This window comes from Chrysemys picta, chromosome 11, assembly GCF_011386835.1.
Source record: "Chrysemys picta bellii isolate R12L10 chromosome 11, ASM1138683v2, whole genome shotgun sequence".
NCBI lineage: Eukaryota > Metazoa > Chordata > Testudines > Emydidae > Chrysemys > Chrysemys picta.
This window is the reverse complement of record NC_088801.1, coordinates 76,869,551-76,893,766: the sequence shown is the minus strand read 5'-3', so window position 1 is coordinate 76,893,766 and position 24,216 is coordinate 76,869,551. Positions and strand designations below refer to the sequence as shown.

At 43.0% G+C, this 24,216-nt stretch overlaps 1 protein-coding gene across 21 annotated transcripts in view; it reads right to left on the bottom strand.

The window, feature by feature from the left end:
- The window catches only part of PCNT (pericentrin), a 243,875-nt gene that overhangs the window by 118,212 nt on the left and 101,447 nt on the right, over window positions 1–24,216 (bottom strand). For all 21 annotated transcript variants that reach the window (XM_065562243.1, XM_065562244.1, XM_065562253.1 and 18 more), the window contains 5 exons: window positions 18,436–18,600; window positions 10,802–10,948; window positions 5,202–5,353; window positions 2,151–2,365; window positions 772–980 (listed from right to left, as the gene is read on the bottom strand). In XM_065562243.1, coding sequence (XP_065418315.1) covers window positions 772–980; window positions 2,151–2,365; window positions 5,202–5,353; window positions 10,802–10,948; window positions 18,436–18,600 — 888 coding nt within the window. The remainder of the gene's footprint in view (window positions 1–771; window positions 981–2,150; window positions 2,366–5,201; window positions 5,354–10,801; window positions 10,949–18,435; window positions 18,601–24,216) is intronic.

The following is a 24,216-nucleotide window of genomic DNA, read 5'->3' as shown; positions in this document are numbered from 1 at the left end:
GCTGAATACATATCTATTAAACTGGTGGGTAAAGTTCCAGTTTAAACCTTGCCATGACAACAAACATCTTGTTTCATTATTGCAAGCACCCCATAAAATACAGATGGCATGTAATCTAATTCAGGTCCAAAATACAGCAAAACCTCAGAATAATCAACACCTCGGGAATGGAGGTTGTTCGTAACTCTAAACAAAACATAAAGGTTGATTTTTCAAAGGTTTACAACTGAACACTGACTTAATGCTTTGGAACTTTACTATGCAGAAAAAAAACGCATCTTAATTTAAATGAAGCAAGCACAGAAACTTTTTCTTACCCTGTCAAATTTTTTTTTTTTTTTTAAACTTTCTCTTTATTTTTTTAGTTTATGTTTAACACAATATTGTTCTGTACAGTGCTGCTTTTTTTTTTTTGTTTTGTTTCCGCTGCCTGATTGCATACTTCCGGTTCCAAATGGGGTGTGCTGTTGACCAGTCAGTTCATAACTTTGGTGTTAGTAACTCTGAGGTTCTACTACACATATTAACAGATATTACCAGAACAGTTCTCATAGGTAATGAGGGCAGAACCTTCAATGCAGCAAGTAGGAAGATGTGTACAGATTTCTTATTGGAAATGTGAGCTGTGTACATAGCTTTTCATGCACTTCCCCAAGAACCCAATCCTACAAAATGCTGAATGCCTTAATGCCCAAGGGTCTCAGCATGTCACAGGATTAGACCCCAATTGTTTATGCCAATATGTAGCTAAAGGCTGAGATCTAGTTTTACTTGTTTAGTTGATTCTGTAACCAGCTCTAGAAGTTTCTCCACAGCAGTGCGCAAACGGCGACAGATTTTCAGGATCATCTCTTCGTTCTCAAGTGCCAGGTCTGGGCTTGCAAAAACACTCTCACATAAGTGCTGGCTCAGCTCAGATCCTTCATCGGTCACTGCAGACACCTGGTTGTGTTCTGTGAGAGTTTCATCCAGCAGGTCACCTACCAAAAGAATAAAATGAATTAGAAAAAACTATTACAAAAAATTATTCCAGAAACAGCTACTCGTTACACAACTGACTGACATGATCATATGCAAATGTAACAGTGACATTGCTTGGGACTGAGCAATGTTTACCGTATATACTCGTTCATTAGCCTGTTCGTGTATAAGCTGACCCCACAAGACGGAGAAGTAAAAATAGCAAAAACTGTATGACCCTTTCATAAGCTAACCCTATATTTCAGGGGTTGGAAAACTTTGGCTCCCAGCCTGTCAGGGTAAGCCGCTGGCGGGTCGGGACGTTTTGTTTACCAGGAGCGTTCACAGGTACGGAGCCGCTCAGCTCCCAGTGGCCGCAGTTTGCTGTTCCCAGCCAATGGGAGCTGCGGGAAGTGCCATGCTACTTCCCGCAGCTCCCATTGGCTGGGAATGGCGAACCGCGGCCACAGGGAGCTGAGGGGCTCCATGCCTGCAAACACTCCAGGTAAACAAAACGACAATGTATTAATTATTCAATTCAGTGATTCCATAGAGTTTAAAATCATCAAATTTTGGTGTAGACCCGTTTATAAGCCGATCCCTGCTCTTTGATGTGTCACTTTTTTTACCAAAAATATTCAGCTTATGAACCAGTATATACGGTAATTAATGGAAAACATCTCAACATAAAGACGTTCTTTAATACTTAAAAACTGACATACCTCCATCAGATTTGGACATATTTTTGAAGCTCTGAAACTACTTTGAGATGTTTGAAGAGAATAGTTACACCTAGATGCATGTTGCCCAGTTAGATATGACAAATCTTTTAAGATATAACAGGAGGCCCTGTGGCCTACACATAGTTGCTACAAAGTCCAAGACCTCCCCAGCCTTTCATTATTCCAGTTCAGGCTCCCAATGCTATGATAGAGAAAGGGCACATTATAATGGTTTTGATGAACACACAATGGAACTATCTTTGCCTCAGTACAGCATTTTCATGGTCAAGAGGATTAAAGCAAGAGGATTAAAGCAGGATATTGACAGTCTATCAGAACTCTGGAAAACCCCATTGGGTGGACGTGGAGAACACTGTAATATAAAATATCCATGCAGACAGCCCTGGCTGTATGATATGACATTAACCGTATCTTAAAAAAATAAACTATGCCCAGACTGACACTCACTTTTTTCTAGGTCATGCTTCTCTCTGGCTTTGAAATGCTGTATGAATCCCACTTCTTCCATCATGCTGCGGCTTTCTCTAGAATCTCCAGATGCTAGACTGTCATCGAGACAGAGACCAACTTTCTTACAGATAAGGTCTTCTGTGGCGATAGTGGCCTTTACCATTTCCACAAATAATTTCAAAACTTGCTGATAAGATTCCTGAAGTTTTTTCCTAGAACAGAAATACCATACAGTGCAAAGTACAGGATATTTCAACTAGAAGAGGTACTTAAATATTGATAACACTTTTAAAAATTCAAAACCTCTCTGCAGGTTTGAGAGATTCTGTGACACAGCATGTTATCAATATTTAAATGCCTCTTCTAGTAAGGATGCCACTTTGCAGATATTTTCACTACTAAATTCCCCGAACAAATGAAGGATTAATTGTTAAATTAGACGTTGTTGATTAGACCTTGAGACCTTGTCTCTTCATTGCTCTATCACAGGGGTCAGCAACCTTTCAGAAGCGGTGTGCTGAGTCTTCATTTTTTCACTCTAATTTAAGGTTTTGCGTGCCAGTAATAAATGTTAACATTTTTAGAAGGTCTCTTTCTATAAGTCTATAATATATAACTAAACTATTGTTGTATGTAAAGTAAATAGGTTTTTAAAATGTTTAAGAAGCTTCATTTAAAATTAAATTAAAATGCAGAGCCCCCCAGACCGGTGGCCAAGACCCAGGCAGTGTGAGTGCCACTGAAAATCAGCTCGCATGCCGCCTTTGGCACATGTGCCGTAGGTTGCCTACCCCTGCTCTATGAGAATCCCAAACAATTGCTGTCTCCCAATAACAAAAACATCTGTAAAATATTGATTTGTTATTACAAGCTTCTTATACCATTCATAAATATTAGATAAGTATTGCAAATTAATTGAAGGTTTCATGCCATCATTTTTAACTGAATAGTTATGTATGAATGAAGGTGAGAGACATCTGGATGTTTGCTAAGCTTCTCCACACAAAAGAACATTACAACGACGATGAAAATTCTTTCCATAAAGTAATGGCAATAATTTGAGTTCTCACTAGTGTGTAGTATTAAAGCCTATCATGCGTAATAATTCTTTAGCTCTGGAAAATACATGCCAATCAAATCCATTTCCTCTTCTGCTCTCTGTCTTGTCCCCAGAGTTCTGCCCTGGTTACTTTCAATTCTCACTCTGAGGAGCTCATCTGCTCCCACAATTTCAGCTACCATGTCTATGCAAATGACTGACATCTACCTCTTCCCTCCTGATCTCCCATCCACACTGAAATATTATATTTCCAAACGTGGTTTCCTGGATGGACCACTGCCCTCTCACACACAATGAAAAATTAACAGGCCTTCTTCCTCCTCTCTCCATCACTATCCCCAGCTTACAGCACAGAGCTTGTGAGCCTGTAGTACTCAGCCCTCTCCTGAACCACATTCAGTTTTAAGTAAATTCTTGCTTTTTACTCTACGCTCTTAAAAATCATGCTTTCCGTCTCCATCCTTGGTCACCCTTGACTAATGCACCCTTCTCATGACTGGCCTTCGTGATGCCTAACTTAATTCTAACCTCTGAAGAAATGAGATTGCAAAAATTAACTTTATTCTTACAACGCTGGCCACTTTCTCCAGCCTTCAAACTGCTCCAATGGCTTCCCCTTGTTTTCCATATTATATTCAAGCTTCTCATCTTTATGGCATGGCACAATTCCACTTTTGTGTCTCCCATTTCTTCCTACTCCCAATTCTGCTTTCTATACTTCAACATGTCCACTTCCTGAAAATCTTTTTGTATCTTTATCCCACTCTCGTCTTTGCACCTTCCATTCAATTCCATTCCATGCACCTGGATCTCCTTTCCTTTGTTTTTGCACCAACTGATCTCCCTCTCCTCACTCAGAGGTCTCTTAAACAAAAAAACAACACAAAACAAAACAAAAACCACACCTCGCACACACACACCACACTACTAATACTTCTGGGGGAATTCTGCGCCACTGTGCGCGTGCAGAATTCATGTCCCCCACAGAAAAATGACTTTCTGACAAGGAAGCAAAGGAACCCTGCAAGAGCAGTCACGCACCACTCCCTACCTGCACAGGTACATCATTTCAAGCACCCAGAGCAGCTGGCAGACAGGTAAATCACCGCAGGGCAGAGGACACCCCAGGCAGTGGCTCCTACTCTGACCAGGATATCAGCTGCTAGTCCCAGCTGGGCTGGAGGCAGGAGTGGACGAGACTTCCTCTTCTCCTGCAAGGAGTAGCTGGGGCTGTGCCAGACCCACCTCCAGAAACCTCTCCCAGCTGCAGGAAACTCAGCATCCTCCCCTGCTTCCTGCCCCCATCACTCCTCAGCTGCAGGGGGAGGGGGTCACTGTACGCCCAACCCCCGTGCATCTGGACCTCCCATACCCAGACACCCCCGCAAAGCCTCATCCCATACAACCAGAACCTTCCTACCCCTCCATACCCAAACCCCACCCCACTGAAGCTCAACCCCTACATCTGGACCCCACCCCCATGCACTATACAGAGTTTTTCCAAAGTTTGCCTACCATGAGATAAAGACTACACATTACTCTTATTCCAATCATCAATATGATTTCTTCACTACAATGTCTACTTTCAATAACTACTCAGTTCTAATTGTTTCCTAAAGAGATTCTAATGTACCCAGAGGTAAACTGAAAACAGAAAGAATCTACCCTGCTCTTCCATCTGATCCCAAAAAAGCCTTCACCTTTCTTTTCAAACTCTGAGCTAATTTGTATACCTATTTCAGATAATAAACAGATACCAGTTAGTGAAGCGGGTATCAGAATGGTAATGTTCATTTTCAAGGTGTCCTAGATTTTTAGCATGTAAAGTAAAGACTAACAGTAACTTGGATATGCTTCAAAGATAGCGAAAACATCGTCACCTTCCTATACATTTAATTTGGCTTAGTTACTTTTTCATTTACAGAAGAAAAAAAAACAAACAAACAGATATACGACATTGAACACTATATATCCCAAAATGAACTAACCTTTCATTCTGGGACAGTTCGATATCAGATCTCAACATAGCTACCAGGTACTCTCCTTCTTGATTTTCTCTGTCTCGTCGCTGTAGCAGGGTCTCTAGCTCAGAGTTAGTCTCCTCCAACTTTTGATTTAAAGACTCCACTTTCTTTTCCAGCTGTGGGAAATGGAACAACAAGGCAAGGGATAAAAGGCCAGTCATTTTTACCAAACTACTAGAGCTTTATTCAGTTATCTTATTATGAAATCTCATCTACAATACAGAGAAATCACAAACAGCTCTGGAGACCGCATTCCATTTATAATGGATTCGAATACCACAAGAGTTGGAGAACATGAGAAAGACTAAAACAGAACGGCAGTTAAAATTGTTTTTCTCTCTTTCTAGTATAGTTTTGTTTAAAGTCGCTGTTAAATCTGCATCCATAGTCTCAGCACATTCAAGTAATGCTGGCAAGTTATATAAGCTCTTAATGACACTTCAGTTTGTTTTGCATTAACTTTCTCCATTCAAGTCTGAAGGATAGAAAGCAGTGCTCTGGCAGAATTTGCTACAGTGCAGCACACAAACTTCAACAGTGAATTGACTCAATAAGATCACATCCCAACCAATGTTTCTCCATTCTTTATCCCAATAAACCTTTTTTGTCCAGAAAACATCCTTTATTCTCTGCTCTCATTTTTGTGTTGACTTCAATATGCTGCTCTTTTAAAAGTGAATAGTGCTTTAACTGCTGGCAGCTATCAAGCACATTTACATCAATAACGTTACACCTGATCACCCGAACAAACCATTACTATGGCAACAACTTTTGCCTCAACACAAAGCAAGTATTTAACTATACTTTTTCTTTGAAGAGGGAAAAGGAGAGACCAGGGTAAAAAGCATTCCATTTCCCTGCCAATTTTCTGCCGTTATTCATTAAACACTGTATGAAGAGCACAAAATAATGTTAGTCTCTAAGGTGCCACAAGTACTCCTGTTCTTTTTACAAAATAATGTGCTCTTCTTGAAGTTACTATTACCAATTTCCAGTTTTTCATCTAAACAGAAAATGAAGTTTCACTGAGGAATAGTTTTGATGTAACAATTCTACATTTTTGAGCATTTGCATTGAATATTGGCCAACAACATTAAAATAAACTCTGGGATTCTCCTGAATTATTAGAAGGGAGCACCACAACTAAACTGATACTTTACTCCCTTTCATTTCCAACCTTGACAACTCACCTTCACTTTTAATTTATTCTAAGTACAAAAAACAGCTCATTTTAATTCATTTGCTGTTTCTACATTTCCTGCTTAAGGGCTAGTCTACACTGGCATCACTTTAACATGGTTTGTGTAGTCACGGCAGAGCGCTGGAAGAGAGCTCTCCCAGAGCTCTTAAACAAAACCCTCCATGACAGGCGTGGCTCCCCGTGCTGGTACACTGTTTACCCTGGCACATAACAGCGCTGAAACTTGCTGCGGTCAGGGGGGTGTTTTTTCACACCCCTGAGCGAGACAGTTGCAGCGCTGTAAAGTGCCAGTGTAGACAAGCCCTAAGACACACAGCCTTTACAGTCTGTCACTGCCCATCCTAAAGCCTGGAGGGAATCTTGATTCTACCAAGATTTCTGTTCTGCAAGAGCTTTCCAAACAAGCTAAATTAGGCCTTGTCTACACTGGCAATTACAGCGCAGTAAAGCAGCCTTCTCCGGTGTAACTCCTGAGGTGTACACACTGCCAAGCCACTTAGTGTACAGAAACTCCTCAGTTGCAGCGTTGCAAAAAAAGCACATCCACGAGAGTCAAAAGAGCAGAGGCTCCAGCGCTGTATTGGCAAGGTAAACACATTACAGTGCAGAAAGCAATCAATTGGCCTCCTGAAGTGTCCCATAATCCCTCAAGTGGCCACTCTGCTCATTGTTTTGAACTTGGCTGCCCTGGAGACATGCGCCCCTCCCTTTCAAAGCTCCATTTCTGACAGCCCTTGGGTGCTGTGACAGTCTGCTCTGGGACACAAAGCCAACCATTAATGGGGCATGCTCCTGCTGTTGAGCACAGAGGCAGGCGTGTGTGCAGAGAGAGAGAGAGAGCGAGAAAGAGACAGACAGACAAGATAGCTGGAGAGGGAGACGGGGGCTGATGTCAGGGTTTCCCCCTCCCCAGTGCCGGGTTTACAATGGTGCCAGTGGCGCCATGGAGTCAGGCCCATGCTCATAAGGGGCCCCGACCTGCTCCGCTTGCACTGCTCCCCCCCGCCCACCACTTGCTCCTCTCAGCCTGCCTGCCGGCTAGCCGAGAACTTCTCTCCGCCCCCTGGCCCCACCCCCCTGCTCCTCTCTGCCCCCTGGCCAGACCCCAATGCACCTCCAGCTCCAGGCAGTCTCTGCTTCCCACCACCTGTGGGTCCCAGCCTGTCTCCCTGGAGCTGAGCCGGCTGGGACTGGTGCAGAAGCCCGGCCAGTCTCAGTCAGGTGGGGGCAGGGGGAACAGCGTGGGGGGCTTGGCTGGGCCCCTCCAGGCAAGTGCGTCTTCAGGGAGCTGGCCGGGCAGGCCCTGGCTGATCGTGCCATTCCCGACGGGCCGGAGTGATTCCCCACCCCAGGACCAGCTCTGGCTCCGCTGCCATCTCAGCCCAGCAGACACAGTCGCCTCCCAGCAGATCAGGTGAGTGCAGCCGGGAGGCAGGACATGGAAGAGTGGGCCTCTGGGGGGGGGGGGGGGGTGTTTGTGGGGGGAAGTGGGCTCTGAGGGCGTGGGGAAAATGTGTGTTGGGGCACTAGAGAGTGGTGGTTCTATGGCGGGTGCTGGGCAGTTGTGGTGGGGCTATGAACGGGGGTGCTAGGCAGGACTGGTGTTGTGCATGGCGCTGTGCATTTGTGGGGTGGGGCAGGGCTCTGGCCATAGGGAGTCCGGAGGGAGTGTTGGGCAGGGGGGTAAAGGGGCTGTGTGGCACGGCATGAGCCCGCCCCCAAGGGGAAGGGGCATGCTGGCAGCACAGGGCCGGGTGGACCACTGTGCATCTGGCAACTGCTGGTTTGTAAATAGTAGCCTCGCACTGGGCTGGGCGGAGAGGGGCCGCCCGTGCCATGCCATGCCATGGCCCATTGCCTCTGCCTGGCCCCTTGCTCTGGGCACTGAGCTCCCCATGCCATGCACCATTGCCTCCATGGGGGCCCATAAATATGTTTGGCACTGGGCCCACAATAGATTAATCCGGCCCTGCCCCTTCCCCAGGACTGGTTGCTTCCTGACGCTGTCTGAACTTTCAAGGCAGCATGCTGACATACTCTCTGACCTCCAAAACACACTGTCTCTCCCCACCCACCCACCCTCTCTTTCTCTCTCTCCCTGTCACACTCTCCCCTCCAGTTGAAAAGCAGCTGGCAATGTAGTAGGATGCCCATGGAACAATGGGATTGGGAAACCTGCATCATGTGACACTGTGCCTGCCCCTGAGGCACTGCAAACCTTTCCCAAAGCACCCTGCGGCCAGTTGCACAGTGGGATAGCTACTACAATGCACTGCTCTCTTTGCTGATGAAAGAGATGCTAATGTGGACGCGCTCCACTGCCACAAGGAGCACAGTGTGGACACGCAACAGCGGTTTAATTCCAGCACTTTTATTAAAGTGGTATAACTTGTTGCGCAGAAACTTGCCAGTGTAGATATACCCTTAGATTAATCACTCTCATTCTTGGATCCATTTTTCCGTGCAACTAGCAAAACTTTCATAGAATCATAGAATATCAGGGTTGAAAGGGATCTCAGGAGGTCATCTAGTCCAACCCCCTGCTCAAAGCAGGACCAATTCCCAACTAAATCCCCAAATGGCCCCCTCAAGAATTGAACTCACAACCCTGGGTTTAGCAGGTCAATGCTCAAACCACTGAGCTATCCCTCCTGCCCTTTACATAACTTTAGAATTTTAGAGCAGCTAGCGTCTCCTCATCCCCGTGAACAGGTGGTTCATGCCACCATGGAGGATGGAAGTCTCATGTCTCTAGTGTCAGCAGTGAAAAAGGAGCTAGTTAGAGGACATGCATCTAACCGGAACTTCTGCATCAGTCATGAAGTCAGCTAAAAGCTGACCAACTGAAGTTTTCTTAAGGCTGTTAGGTAAGAAATATTGACTAGAAAAGGAGCATTGTTTTGTATGTCATGATAGGGGGTCCTCATGCACCGAGGGGGTTAATTTTATCTGTTTTAAATCTAAGTACTGATCTTTTACATAACCCTCTCCCTTTCCATTTTTGTCTTTCAGTATCATTAACAGAACTGCCTTCAAAGCAGGACACTTTGCAATATGAATGTAACTTCCAAGATTTTCTTTATACAAATTTGTTATACCATGAAACATCCGTGCTGATATAAGAACATGGGATTGAAAGGGACCTTCCTAGGTCATCGAGTCCAATCTTTTGCTATCATAGGCAGCCACAGCATACAATCCCTTTCAGACATTTATCAAGTTCCACCCTAAAACCCAATTAGGATTCTTGCCTCTACTACTCTTCTTGGGAGGCTGTTCCACAACCTCACTCTTTTGATGGTTAGAAAACGTCTAATTTCCAGACTAAATTTACGCATGGACAATTTTGATAGTTTTCCACTTTATGGAGAATGAATTTGTCTTAAACTTTAACAAAAGATTGAAACCAATTATTACAATATGGGGATGGAGGGGCCTAGTATGATTTACAGTATTAAAATTAGTTAAACTGTTTTGATGTAAAACAAGGCACCTTGTAATTGCATAAAATTTTCAAGAAATAATTTTCAATTTTGTTTCAAGAAAGTCACAAATGTAGCTTATTTTTTATCTAATACTACTAACATTAATACTTGTGCATTACAAAAAAGTTACTATGTAGGAGAATCATTGTTCAGTTTCTGTAACCAAGAGAGGACTATAGAGAGGCGGTTTATAGTAGAGGTAGTGTTTTTAGATATCAAAACATCAGCCTTGATACCCCCTTCATTGTCCCTCACAGGTGTGTCTGCACCTTCTTTCATGCTGCCCCTGATGCCTCAAATTTCTGTGCCAAGCCATCTTCCTTGACACAGCCAAACCTCTCCTAAACCTTACCCATCTCACCTGCAAGAAACAAAGGGCAGGACAGGTAAGCAATCAAACACACAGAATCATCAATATATGCACATGCCTTAAGAGTAATTATTGTCACCTTTGTCCATCCGTTCCTCTCCCTTGTCTCATACCCTAACTTCAACACAGGGATCATGTCATTGTTTGTTTTTGTGACATATCGAGTACATTTTTTTCAATACCAGAAAATTAAAATATTATATCTCAGGAGAATGGAATAATCACTGAAAGTAACTGGATAGGTTCCCTCCTGTAGCAGCCACAACCATGCTGCATCACAACTTTTTCTCCACCCACTAAGGTACAATGCTATCCTCATAACACACTAGCTAACAGAAGAAGCCAACAATGCCTCAAAAACTAGTTAATATAAACCAATGACTGCACCAAAGTGGTATCCTCTGTACAAATACATCTTAATGGGGAAAGGGGGAGGAGAGGAAAGCTATGTTCAAACAGGACACAAGGAAAGTGCAATTAAAATCTAAGCCTCAATATTTTCACATACCTGGATGATTATATTTGTCTTTTCCTGTATCTGTACTGATAACTCCTCTTTCTCCTTTTCGTAATGTGCTTGTGCCTTTTCTGTCTCTTGTATCAACACCTGCTCCTTGCTGCGCCAGGCAGTCTTCCTTTCAGCTTCAAATTCCTCCTGCATTAAAAAAAAAAAAAAAAAAAAAGTTTTAAAAGATTCCCAGGCCAACCAACCAAAAACAATTTGCAGAAATCTAACTAAAAATTACCAAGAAGTGTGGCACTTTAGAGAATATTTACGTAGATGAAGGGACTATCTGGAAATGTCAAAAATAATTCCTACACGGTTTTCAATAAATTCACATAACATATTCTCACCAGTACCAATACTTTATCAAGTTCTCTGTTAAGATCTGAGATATGGTGACAGCATAAAAACTAGTGCATCTCTGAACATGGGGGCATCGAAGCACCTACATGTAGAGCAGTACTGTTCCTTGGCATAGCATCTGAATGAACAACACTGTTCCTCACAACTGTTCATTAGAGATTATTGTCCCCAAAATATAGTATTTCCCAGGAAGACACTAAAAATATCAGAAATGCTTATCTGGTATAGCTATCAATACCAGACATAGTGCTTTCTAGAGAGAATATTGGGTATGACAACAACAACATTATAGTTACACTGGGAGATTTACCCATATGCTTGTAAGAGTAGCATTTGGGAGAACTCTTTAATTCAAAGGATCCAATAGAAGCAAATGCAGAGAAGTATCTTTTGAAACAACTAAAAATTATACGGAGATAATGTATTTAAAAAGTCCACTAACTCTCTTCCACCCAGCAGTCTTAACATTCAAACCCAAGGAATAATATTGGCAAGTGATGCTTAAATTGAAGTACATTTGAAAGTGCTTAATCACATCTTGAATTTCTAAAGACATTTCTGGAGGCAGCCACGTTGGTACAAAATAGCCTACCAATGACACTGTATTAAAGGAGGAGTTACTTACTCTACGGTAACTGAAGTTCTTTGAGACATTTGTCCCTATGGGTGCTCTACTTCAGTTGTGCACGTGCCCCATACACCTTTGATCAGAGACTTCTGGTAGCAATGCCAGTTCAGTCCACACAAACGCCCTAGTTATCTTCATGCCCCATGATAAGGGTATGTAAGGGCAGCATCAGACAACCAAATTCAGTTCCTTCTCTAACTCCGAGTCTCACAAAGGAAGACTCCAAAGCAGAAGGGAAGGATGGCACCTAGTGGGCACCCACAGGGACAAATATCTCAAAGAATTCCAGTTACTGTAAAGGGTAAGGAAGTCCTCCTCCTCCTTCAAGTCATGTCCCTATATTGGTGCTCCACTTCAGGTGACTCCTGAGCAGTACCCTGTAAAGGAGGTGGATGTTTTGAAGCCAGATCGAAGACTGACTGGAGACTAACAATGACAAGGTGGAATCTTGCTCTAGAGGCAGGTATAGAATGTAATGTTTAGAAAAAGGTGTGAACCAAAGCCCACGTGGCAGCTTTGCTTATTTCTCCAATGGGAACATTCTTTAATGGGGTTATGGAAATAGACTGATCAAGTGGAGTGAGATATCATAGAATATCAGGAAGCTGAATGTCCTAGTTGATGTGGAAGTCTGAGGTTACCTTGGGCAAAAGTGCACGTGTGACCAGAGAGATACCTTTTCTTTAATAAATGTGGTGTACAAAGAATCAGCTATCAAAGCCCGCTAACTCACCAGTTCTCCTAGTGGAGGTAATAGCCACTAAGATTGCAGTCTTCACAAACAAGTGTGGAAGGGAACATTTAGCCAGTGGTTCAAGGGGAAGCCTCATTCGAGAATTGAGAACCAGGTACAAGTCTCACTCCGGTGTATGTTGTTTGACATGAGGAATAAGATCTGATAATCCTTTGATGAATCATGAAGTAATGAAGTGAGTAAAGACTAAAAAACCCTTGACTGAGGAATGGAAAAATTGCAATAGCCACTAGATGAAATTTAATGGAACTCCAAGAGAGGGCCCCAGTTCTTCATACCCAAAAGGTAATCCAATAATATTTATTGGATAATATTTCAGATAATATTTCAACAAGAGACAGGTACCTTTGGAACCTCTTCCTCTTCTGCAGGTATGTTTTTCTAGTTGACTCATGTCTACTATTGAGCAAAACTTCTTGCAATTCTTTTGAACAGGAGATCTCTACCCATAAGATCCATCTATATGCCAAGCCTTGAGACGCAGAGCTGTCAAGTTGGGGTGAAGACCTTCCACCGAGTCCTGGATTAGTAGGTCAGGTATTATTGGTAATCAAAGTGCAGGGCAAGAGGAGGGACAAATCTGGTAGGGGAACCATATCTGACTAGGCTAAACTGGTGCAATTAGGATGACTCTGGTTCTGTCCTGCTTGATCTTGTTTAGGATTCTGAGGAGCAATGGCATCAGAGAATAGGCAGATAGGAGGTTTCTGGACCACAAAATGAGAAAGGCACCTCCCAGGGAATGACAACTAACACACCCTCCTGAGCAAAGCATTCAGCATTTTCTGTTCAGGGCTGTGGCGAAGAGATCTAATTCTGGAGAACCCCGGGTAAGAAACATCAAGGGGTTAAGGTCCCATTTGTTATCATGGCAGAAGTGTCTGCTCATGTTGTTGACAATGATGTTCTGGAAGCCTGGTAAGTATGTGACAGAATTGAAGATTTGATGGGCTATGCACTAGTTCCACAGATTTACTGTTTCTGTACAAAAGGAGGAGGATCTTGCTCCTCCCTGGTGATTTATATTGTACATGCCGGCCATGCTGTCTTTATCCTCATTTATCACAATCATAGGTAGAAAATGTCTGCAGTCAGATCTGACCACTCTGAGCTCCAGTAGGCTGATGTGGAGAATGGATTCTTGAGCTGCACATTTTCCATGAATGGTATGACTTTGAAGACAAGCTCTCCACCCTATATGAGACGTACCAGTCACTATAGTTATAGTTGGAGATGGAGAAGCGAATGGAACTCCAGTACATACTGTGAAAGGTTGGACCCCTTGGGAAGCCACCTGCTATGCTGAGATACCACTGAGTGTAACCTGTTCTGCCAGCATGGACCCTCTTTAACCTGTCTTGCTGAGCCAGGCTCTTAAAACCTCCTCTAACACACACACCCAGCGGAAGGGCCACACCCAGCTGCAGATCAACTCTGGTAAGACTCAGTTTAAGGGACTTGTTTCAGTATATCCCTCGGCCCACGACACTTCCCGCAGCCCCCATTGGCCTGGGACGGTGAACCGCGGCCAGTGGGAGCCGCGATTGGCCGAACCTGCGGACGCGGCAGGGAAACAAACTGGCCCAGTCTCCCAAAACTAAGGAAACTAACAAAAACTAAAAGTAAAAACTACTCCCTAAAGGCAAACCTAGCTAAACAAGTGAGCACAAATTGATCCATTTCAGGCTGAGGCATCTGAGAAAAAAAAACATAGGGAAAATAACCTAATGGCAGCCATACTGGTTCAGACCAATGGTCCATCTAGCTCAGTACCCTGTCTTCCCACAGTGGTCAGTGGCAGGTGCTTCAGAGGGAATGAACAGAACACACAATCATCGAGTGATCCAACCCGTCGTCCACTCCCAGCTTCTACCAGTCAGAGGCTAGGAACACTCTGAGCATGGGGTTGCATCCCTGACCACCTTGGCTATTAGCCATTGATGGAGCTATCCTCCATTACCTTATCTAATTCTTTTTTTAAGCCAGTTATACTTCTGGCCTTCACAACATCCCCTGACAATGAGTTCCACAGCTTAACTGTGAACTGTGTGAAGTATTTCCTTTTGTTTCCTTTAAACCTGCTGTCTATTAATTTCTTTGGGTGACCCCTTGTTCATGTGTATGTGAAGGGGTAAATAACACTTCCTTATTCACTTTCTCCACACCATTCATGATTTTATAGACCTCTATCATATCTCCTCTTAGTCCTCTTTTTTCCAAGCTGAATAGTCCCAGTCTTTTTAATCTCTCTTCATATGGAAGCTGTTACATACGCCTAATCATTTTTGTTGCCCTTTTCTGTACCTTTTCCATTTCTAATATATCTTTCTTAAGATGGCTTGACCAGGACTTCATGTAGTATTCAAGGTGTGCGTGGATCATGAATTTATGCAGCAACATTATAATGTTTACTCTTTTATTATCTATCCCTATTCTAATGGTTCCTAACATTGTTAAGCTTTTTTGACTGCCGCTGCACTTTGAGCAGATGTTTTCAGAGAACTATCCACAGTGACTCCAAGATCTCTTTCTTGAGTGGTAACAGCTAATTTAGACCCCCATTATTCTGCTGTGATTATGTTTTCCAGTGAGCATTATTTCATCTGCCACTTTGCTGCCCAGTCACCCAGTTTTGAGAGATCCCTTTGTCACTTTTTGCAATCTGCTTTGGACTTAACTATCTTGAGTAATTTTGTATTGTCTGCAACTTTGCCACCTCATTGTTTACCCCTTTTTCCAGATCATTTATGAATATGTTGAACCGCATTTGTCCCAGTACAGACCCCTGGGGGACACCATTATTTACCTCTCTCTATTCTGAAAACTGACCATTTATTCTTATCCTTTGTTTCCTACCTATTAACCAGTTACTGATCTATGAGAGGACCTGACTTCTTATTCCGTGACTGATTAGTTCGTTTAAGAGCCTTTGGTGAGGAACATTGTCAAAGGCTTTCTAAAAGTCCAAGTACACTATATTCACTGGATCACCCTTGTCTACACATTTACAGATCCCCCTCAAAGAACTGCTGACTCTTACCGAAAAAATGGTGCTCATCCGTCTGCTAATTCTGTTCTTTACTATAGTTTCAATCAATCTGCCTCATACTAAAGTTAAGCTTACCGGCCTGTAATTGCCAGGATCACCTCTGGAGGCTTTTTTAAAAATTGGCATCACATTAGCTACCCTCCAATCATCTAGTACAGAAGCTGATTCAAGCAATAGGTTACATACCACAGTTAATAGTTCTGCAATTTCATATTTGAGTTCCTTCAGAACTCTCGGGTGAATACCATCTGGTCCTTGTGACTTATTACTGTTTAGTTTATTAATTTGTTAAAAAAACTCCTCTCATGACACTTTCATCTGGGATGGTTCTTCAGATGTGTCACCTAAAAAGAATGGCTCAGGCGTGGGAATCTCCCTCACATTCAACACTGCCCTAGATACCACTAGTATGGAGCACAAGGATAGCTAGGACATATGTGCAGACTGAACACACGCGGCTATCAAAAGACTGATCAAAGAAGCATGGGGTGCATGCACACCTGAAGTGGAATATCCATACAGAAACTACACAAAGAAGAATCTGTATTTAAGCAAGCTGAAAACTGGTTTATAACTTCTAAAATGAAGATCTCACACTGCCAGTATTACAAAGTATGCCTCTGTCAGTGATATTCAGACCTCAGTGGTTCAGGAGCCAACTTAGCAATCAACATTACCTAAAAGAGCCACAGTAGCATGAACTCATTTTTTCATTTACTATAGTACTGTAACAGTACCAAAGGGGAAATATTTTGTTTTTATATATATACACATTATTCTCACAGCAAAATGACTGACCAAGTATTATTTTATCAACTACAGTAGGTTAACAACACAGTAAATGTATCCTGACTGGTTAATAATTAAATCACACATGTCATGCGCTGCAAAGAGCCGCAGGAGATGCATTAAAAAGCCAACTGCAGCTTGCAAGCCTCAGTCTGAGTATCACTGCTCTATATCAAGCTAGTTGTCATGAAGTAGACGGAGAAGTAGTCAGAGAAGTAGAATGTACTTTCAGATCTATTTCAAAGACTTGTTCTGCTGAGAAATCAGCTTCTTTCCATCCTTCCAAATGCTAAATGGGATAAAATGTGTACAAATCTCTTTAAAAAACTGAAGTTTTCATATTAACATACACAAGCATATCGCAAATCATAACTGAAGGTAAAATATAGTCCTTAAATGCATGATCGTGTTTATGGCACATTATGCATTTATCTCTGAATAGATATTTTACAAAGGCCATTTCTTTTAATACCTTACTGTAAACTGAAGCGTTAAGGACAAAATGCCAGGTTTACATTATTTTTATACAGTCACTCCTCACTTAACATTGTAGTTATATTCCTGAAAAATGCTACTTTAAGCAAAATGATATTAAGCGAATCCAATTTCCTCACAAGAATTAATGTAAATGGGGGGGGGGGAGATTACGTTCAAGTTAAAATTTTTTAATTTATATATACATACATACACACACAGTATCAGTTTTAAACAAACAATTTAATACTGTACACAGCAATGATGATTGTGTAGCTTGGTTGAGGTTGTGGAGTCAGAGAGTGGGATATTTCCCAGGGAATGCCTTACTAATAAATGATGAACTAGCACTCAGCTGAGCCCTCAAGGGTTAACACATTGTTGTTAATGTAGCCTCATACTCTACAAGGCAGCACGAATGGAGGGAGGGGAGACAGCATGGCAGAGAGAGACAGAGACACACACACACACACAGTGTGTGTGTGTGTGTGTGTGTGTGTGTGTGTGTGTGTTGCCCCTTTAAGTACGCTGACCCCACTCTAAGTATATTTCCTTTTTAAGTAGATCAGCAAGTTGAGACAGCAGCTGCTGCCAGCAAGTTCCTTCCATTCTGAGCCCTGTCATGTGTCCCCCCACCCGCTCTGTGGAGATGGGGTAAGGGAGACACTTTGACATTAGTCCCCCTCTTCCTCTTCCTCCCCCCTTTCTCCACCCCCACCCCCCGCACAGCAAGCAGGAGGCTCCCAGGAGCAGCTCCAAGGCAGAGGGCAGGAGCAGCACATGGCAGTGGGAGAAGGGACAGCTGAACTGCCCAGCAATTGATAGCCTGCTGGACGACTACCGCATAGGGAACACAGGGGAGCTGATGGGGGGCTGCTGGTCCACCCTTGCTCCAAGCCCCCACCAGTTAGCTCCAATGGGTGGCCCTTTCTGCAAGCAGTGGATGAAGCGGGCAACTGCCAAACAACGTTATAAGGGAGCATTGGGCAACTTAAAATGAGCATGTTCTCTAACTGATCAGCAACGTAACAACGATAACCTGGATGACTTTATGTGAGGAGTTACTGTAGTATTTTTTTCAGCATTGTTTGGGTTGTTCTCCAATTTAGAATACACCTCATTACAAAGTACATGTACAACGTATTACAAAAAAATTTAAACGCTTTTACCCAAAAGCAGAAAGGAGAAAAGTAAAAGGAGAAGACATCTTAAAATAGAGGCTCCCTCATGGACCACATCAATTCCCATTCATGATTGCATAGCATCTCTGTGGCAAATACAGTAACTGCTTACATAAAAAAGTGATGTTAGGAACATAATGTATTTTTAGTCCCTTTTAATGTGATTTAATTGACAAACAATCAGAAGAGAGTTAGACTCATGTGACTAGCAAGTAATCTGGCCCAAAAACCATTTTAGGAATTGCTAATTTATCTTTTCCATTTCCAACTTCTGTGTCTCTAGGACTTTATAAAGACAATCCGGGGAAAAGGTTTTATAATAATTGTTCAACCTCAGAAAATTGCATACATTTTTGAACATTTGGAATTTGTTAAAAAACATTTTAGCTTAGACCTCACCTTTAGCTGTGTAATCTGCTGTTCCAATAATACCTCTGACTGACATTTGAGCAGTTCAATCTCATCCTGGAACTGAAGCTGCTGCTTCAATTTCACCTCCTCAAACTGAGCCAGGAGAGCTGTTCGCACACTTTCCACTTCAGAGGCAGAGGCAGAGGCATACATCTGTAAGATTTTTTAATCAATTTTATTATTGAGAAAAATCATTAACTCCACCCCCAAATCCCAGTGATTTTCCCTCCAACCCTAAGGGCCAGATTCTCAGCTGGTGTGAACTGCCACACTCCACCTCCATCTTTACTGAAGGAAACCAGATCTTATCTCTGTGCAAGTTCGCAAAGATACAGGCAGGTGGAAGTGGAGGTGGAGGATTCTGAGAGAGGAGCTTGACACCAAAGTACTACGAAACAAATGGCCTAGTTAATCTAATGATCAACTCAGATTGGCAGAGCACACCACCTGCTTGCGTCTTCTGATGCCCATCAGGCTGATGGAAATACACCAGAGAAAGAGTAGTCAGACAAATGGCAGCTGTGCCTCATTAAGACAATATAACAATTACCCAATGACTAGTGATATTGGGCTTCTAGGAAAATTCCAGCTGCATTCTTCTTTGTAAACTGAATCACTGCGGCCATTAGACTGACAGGAAATCCTGTTTCCAGGATCAAGGCACTTAAAGCATGAGAATTTTCACTTGACCTACAAACCTAGCTTCCCAGGCGTATACTTCTTCTACAGAAAACCCAAAGGGACAGGCAGTACATATTTTCAGGTCAACCTAGAGGTCCTCCCCCCAAATCCAAAGGAAATTAAGGTTTTCCCCAAAGGTAAACAACTTTTGCAAGGGGGACATTGCCATTCAAACTCTCAAAAATTGCACTTATGATTAGCAATCCCATTGCTCATTACTGAATTTTGCAGTGCAATGAGTGAAAAAGCAAAACAATGTATCATAAAAAAGGGAAGTTACTAATCTTATAGTAACTGAGTTCTTTGAGATGCGTGGTCCCTATGGGCACTCTGCCTGTGAATGCACATGCACTGCATGAGCCTGAGACCAGAAGATTCTTCCTAGCAGCACCCACTGGTCAGTGCCTGCATCCTTGCTCTCCTCATACTCCATGCCGAGGGCATAAAGGGCGGTACTGGCCAATCACCTCTCCTGTTCCTTCTCTAACCTGAATCAATGGATAGGATCTGAAGCAGAGGTGAAGGAGGGCACATAGTGGAATATAGATAGGGATCACATCTTGACGAACTCGTTACTATAAAGGTAAATAACTTACCTTTCTTCCTCAAGTGCTGATCCCTATGTGTATTCCACTGTGGATGACTGAAAACCGGAGGCAGGTGCAAGGCTGCAAGCAGTAAAGATGTTTGTAGGACCTCCACACCAAAGAATGCATCAGCTGTGGAGGCTTGAACTAAGGCATAATGTTTCGTGAAGGTACAAACTGAATTCCATATTGCTGCTTTGCAAATACCAAGCAGGGGCACCTTCTGCGCAATGCTAAGGAAGCTGCTTGTGCTCTAGCGGAATGAGCCCTCACACAGTGTGGGAGAGGAAGATTCACCAGATAAAAGTAGAAGACAGCCCAAAATCTGCTTAGCAAGTCTGAGAAGCTATAACTTGTCCTCTCATTCATTCCACAATGGCAATGAACAATGAAGGCAGCTTTGTGATAGATTTCATTCTTTGCAGGTAAAAAGCTAATTATGCTTCACATCAAGGGAATGAAGTCTCTTATCTTCACTGGTGGCAAGAGGCTTAGGGAAAAGAAAACAGGTACGTGTTTATGTGGAAATCCAAAACTACTTTAGGGGCGAATTTCAGGTGCAGCCGTAGTGAGACTTTGTCCTGTACCGTATATGGTAAATTGGTCATAAGGCTTTACTCCTGCATCACTGCGCATGCACAGAATTTATGTCCCCCACAGATTTCTTTTGCTTCCCTGCAGAAAAATGACTTCTGACAGGGAAGTAAAGTGAAGGCGCAAGAGCGGTCATGCGCCTCTCCCTGGCAGTGCAAGCAGGTTGGTTTGGGCGCCCAAAGAAACCGGTAGAAACATAAATCACCGCCTGGAGAGGGGTGGGCAGTCGTGCATGAGTGTGCAAGAGAAGCACACTCTATTCCTCTCGCTCACTTTTGCGGCACACTTGGCATGGAAGGGCTTCTGAGTGTTTATGAGGAGATAGACGTGGGGCAGGCTCTGTCCCCTCAGAGCAGAATGTAGCAGCTTGCTTGCTTAGTGAATTGTTCCCATTGTCTTTGTGAATTCCCCTAGGAGTATAAAACAGGTGTGAAAGTTTTAATTCTCCTTTGCATTGCCAGAGTGGTGTAAAGGACAGTATGGCCTTATAAATGCTTATGGCGCTTTAGTGATTAGAACTGGTCTAAATTTTTGGACTGAAAAATTTCCTATCAAAGTGTGCTCCATGAACTGTTTGCTACTGAACCTTTCTGGAGATGTTCGGTAGCCAATATAAATTTTGAGTTTGATTCTCCAGCCCTCACTTGCTCTTCAGTTGCCTATGATGTAACTCTGAGCTTATGGCTGCATATATTTGTTGACTAATAACTAGAAAGAAAGGGTCAAACCTAGCTACGTTACTATTAGGAAAGGGCATTTGGGGATTTCCTCCAATGCTCCCCACTCCGATTCTTCATCCATTGTATTGCAGTTTAAATAAATTAGAGAAATAATTGAAACCAGAGTGATTATATTGTGTTATTTTGACAAATAAAATATTCAGAATTTTTCAGAATTTTAAAATACTATGTGCAGAATTTTTTATTTTTTGGTGCAGAATTCCCTTAGGAATAATAAGGGCTCTAAGATCACTTACCTTTCTGGCCAAAGTGATGGCAACAAGGAAGGCAACCTTCATCAACAACTAGGACATTGAACACATAGCTAACGGTTTAAACAGCGACCTAGATGATACCAAGAGTACTAAATGAGATCCCATTGTGGAACTGGTCTCATTATTAGTGGAAAGGTTCTAATCCAGGGGTAGGCAACCTATGGCACGTTTGCCGAAGGCGGCACGCGAGCTGATTTTCAGTGGCACTCACACTGCCCTGGTCCTGGCCACCGGTCCGGGAGGCTCTGCATTTTGATTTAATTTTAAATGAAGCTTCTTAAACATTTTAAAAACCTTATTTACTTTACATACAACAATAGTTTAGTTATATATTAAAGACTTATAGAAAGAGACCTTCTAAAAACGTTACTGGCACGCGAAACTTAAATAAAGACTCGGCACACCACTTCTGAAAGGTTGCCGACCCTGTTCTAATCAAACCCTTCAGAAACCAGACTATCACCGAGTGAAGATGAAGTAGTCATCAATTAGTAGGTGGCCATGTGCTGATTGCTGCTAGGTGAACTTAGCCAGCTAAAGGAAAGCTGCACAGTCTTCAGAGCAAGAAGATAAATCCAGAATAGCAGGATGTCTGCTGTCTCATGGGACATATGGTGTTGCTGGGCTCACATACAGAAATATTTCCGCTTTACTATGTATTATTGTCTGGTGGAATCCTTTCTGGCATTTTTAAGAATGGCTCCAATGACTTTCAAACACGATTGTTCTAGGTGTGAAACCCATCCAAACATCAAGCCAGGAGATGACAAGAGACCAGGCTGGGATGTTTGACCTTGCTGCAGTCATGGGTCAAGAGATCTAGGACAGACTGGATGCTGATGGGTGGACAGGTTGAAATCTGCCACCTGGGAGTCAATGAGGATGATTAGCACTGTGTCCTGTTGGAATTTGAAGTTCTGCGGAAAATCAAGTGGGATGGAAGGCAAGACGTACCTCAGATGACCCATCCAGGAAAGTAGGAGAGCATCACTCTTGCAACCATGACCCTGAGTTCCTCTCGAACAGAACATGCTGCAATTCCTCTTAATCTGGGATGAGAAAAGGTCCCAAAGTAGAGGCTCCCTACTGAGAAATGATGCTGCTCACTACAGAATCATGTAGTTCCCCACTCATGGCTGGTGGCATAATCCCTACTGAGGCTTTCCACCAATGAATTGTGAGCACCCAGAAGGTACACCGCTGACGGAGTAAAGTGGTGCCCCAAAAGTTCACCATGTATATGCACAGTGGGATGGATTTCACCCCTCCCTGCTTGATGACATAGAATACAGTCATTATGTTTTCTGACATTACCAGAATATATCAAGATCATATGAACCGTAAGAATGCCTTGCAGGCTTCCCAAACTGCTCTTAGACACAGGATATTTATATGCATTCTGGTCTCCTGAGGTGTCCAAGTGCCTTGTACTGTGCAGTCATCCATGTGGGCTCCCCAGCCTAATAGGGAGCCATCCATAATTATAATTTTCTCTGGTGTGGGAAGGAGGAAACACACACACACCCCTGGGATATTCTCCCACTTCAGCAAGGCCTTCAACCTTAGAAGGAATAGTCATGGCGTGATTGCTTAGCACATACAATATTCAGAGTCAGTGCAGACTTGCCAATGGTCATGTAAGTACATGACCCCAAATGCCACAATAGCATGAAGCATACCCAAACTGATGTTCAAGTACTGGGCACCACTTGGTAAATTAACATCCTCATGAAGTGGAACCTGTCCAGGACCGATAAGCTCCCACCCTCATTGACTCCAGGTCTCCCATATGAAGTCTGTATTTTGTATTTTGGGGGAGAGATAGCTCAGTAGTTTGAGCATTGGCCTGCTAAACCAAGGGTTATGAGTTCAATCTTTGAGGGGACCATTTAGGGATCTGGGGCAAAAAAAAAAAAATAGTTGGGGAATGGTCCTGCTTTGAGCAGGGGTTGGACTAGATACCTCCTGAGGTCCCTTCCAACCCTGATATTCTATGATTCTATCAGATTCAGGAATCTTCTCTGTGTTTACACCAATTCCCAGGTATGTTAGGATATGGAGCGCTCGAAGAAGAACCTGATGTGCCTTTGGTGACACGGGTGGATTTCTACATGAAAGTATGCCTCTTTCATGTTGAGAGCTGTGAACCATCTGACTCTATTCAGGGACAGAATTCCTGATGCCAGTGTGACCATTCAGAATTTCAATTTACAAATAAAAATACTGCATTGGATGTCAAAAATGGGTCTCCATCCTCCCCTTTTATTGGGAATCAGGAAATACTGAATAAAACCCTTTTCCCCTGATACTGAAGTGGTACTTATTCTTTTCCTGCTCTCTTAAGAAGAGATTCTATCTCCTGAAGGAGGATCTCTTTGAGAGAGTGGTCCCTGAAGAGGGATGCACAAATGGTTTTTGGAGGGATGGTGAGGTGAACTCAGTGGTATAGCTGGAATGGATGATATTCAACACCCACTTGCCTGCAGTTATCACACTCCAGTTGTGGGCAAACTGTGCTAGGTGGCCACCAAAGCAGACACCAGAATCCGGTAAAGATGGCATCATTGAAGGTTCTCAGCACTCAAGATTCCATCAAAGAGCTCTTTTGGCTGGGGGATAAGGTTGGGTGGATGCAGAGGAAATGGTAGGAGTAATCAATCTAAATTTTCATGCCCTCTGTTGTTTACAAGGCAGCTCAGAAGATCGTTGATAATTGAAGGGTTGTGGCGACAGCCTGGGTTTGTACAACTGCTTGTAATATTTTCTTAACAGGGCCGCTGTACGTGCGCCCTGAAAGCAGGGTTGTCCTGGAGTCTTTTAGCAAATGCAAAGACCAGTCTGTCTTTTAATTGAAAAGGTTAGTTTAATGAAAGGGCAAGTCCTATCCCATATTTTGGACCACCCCAGGGAACC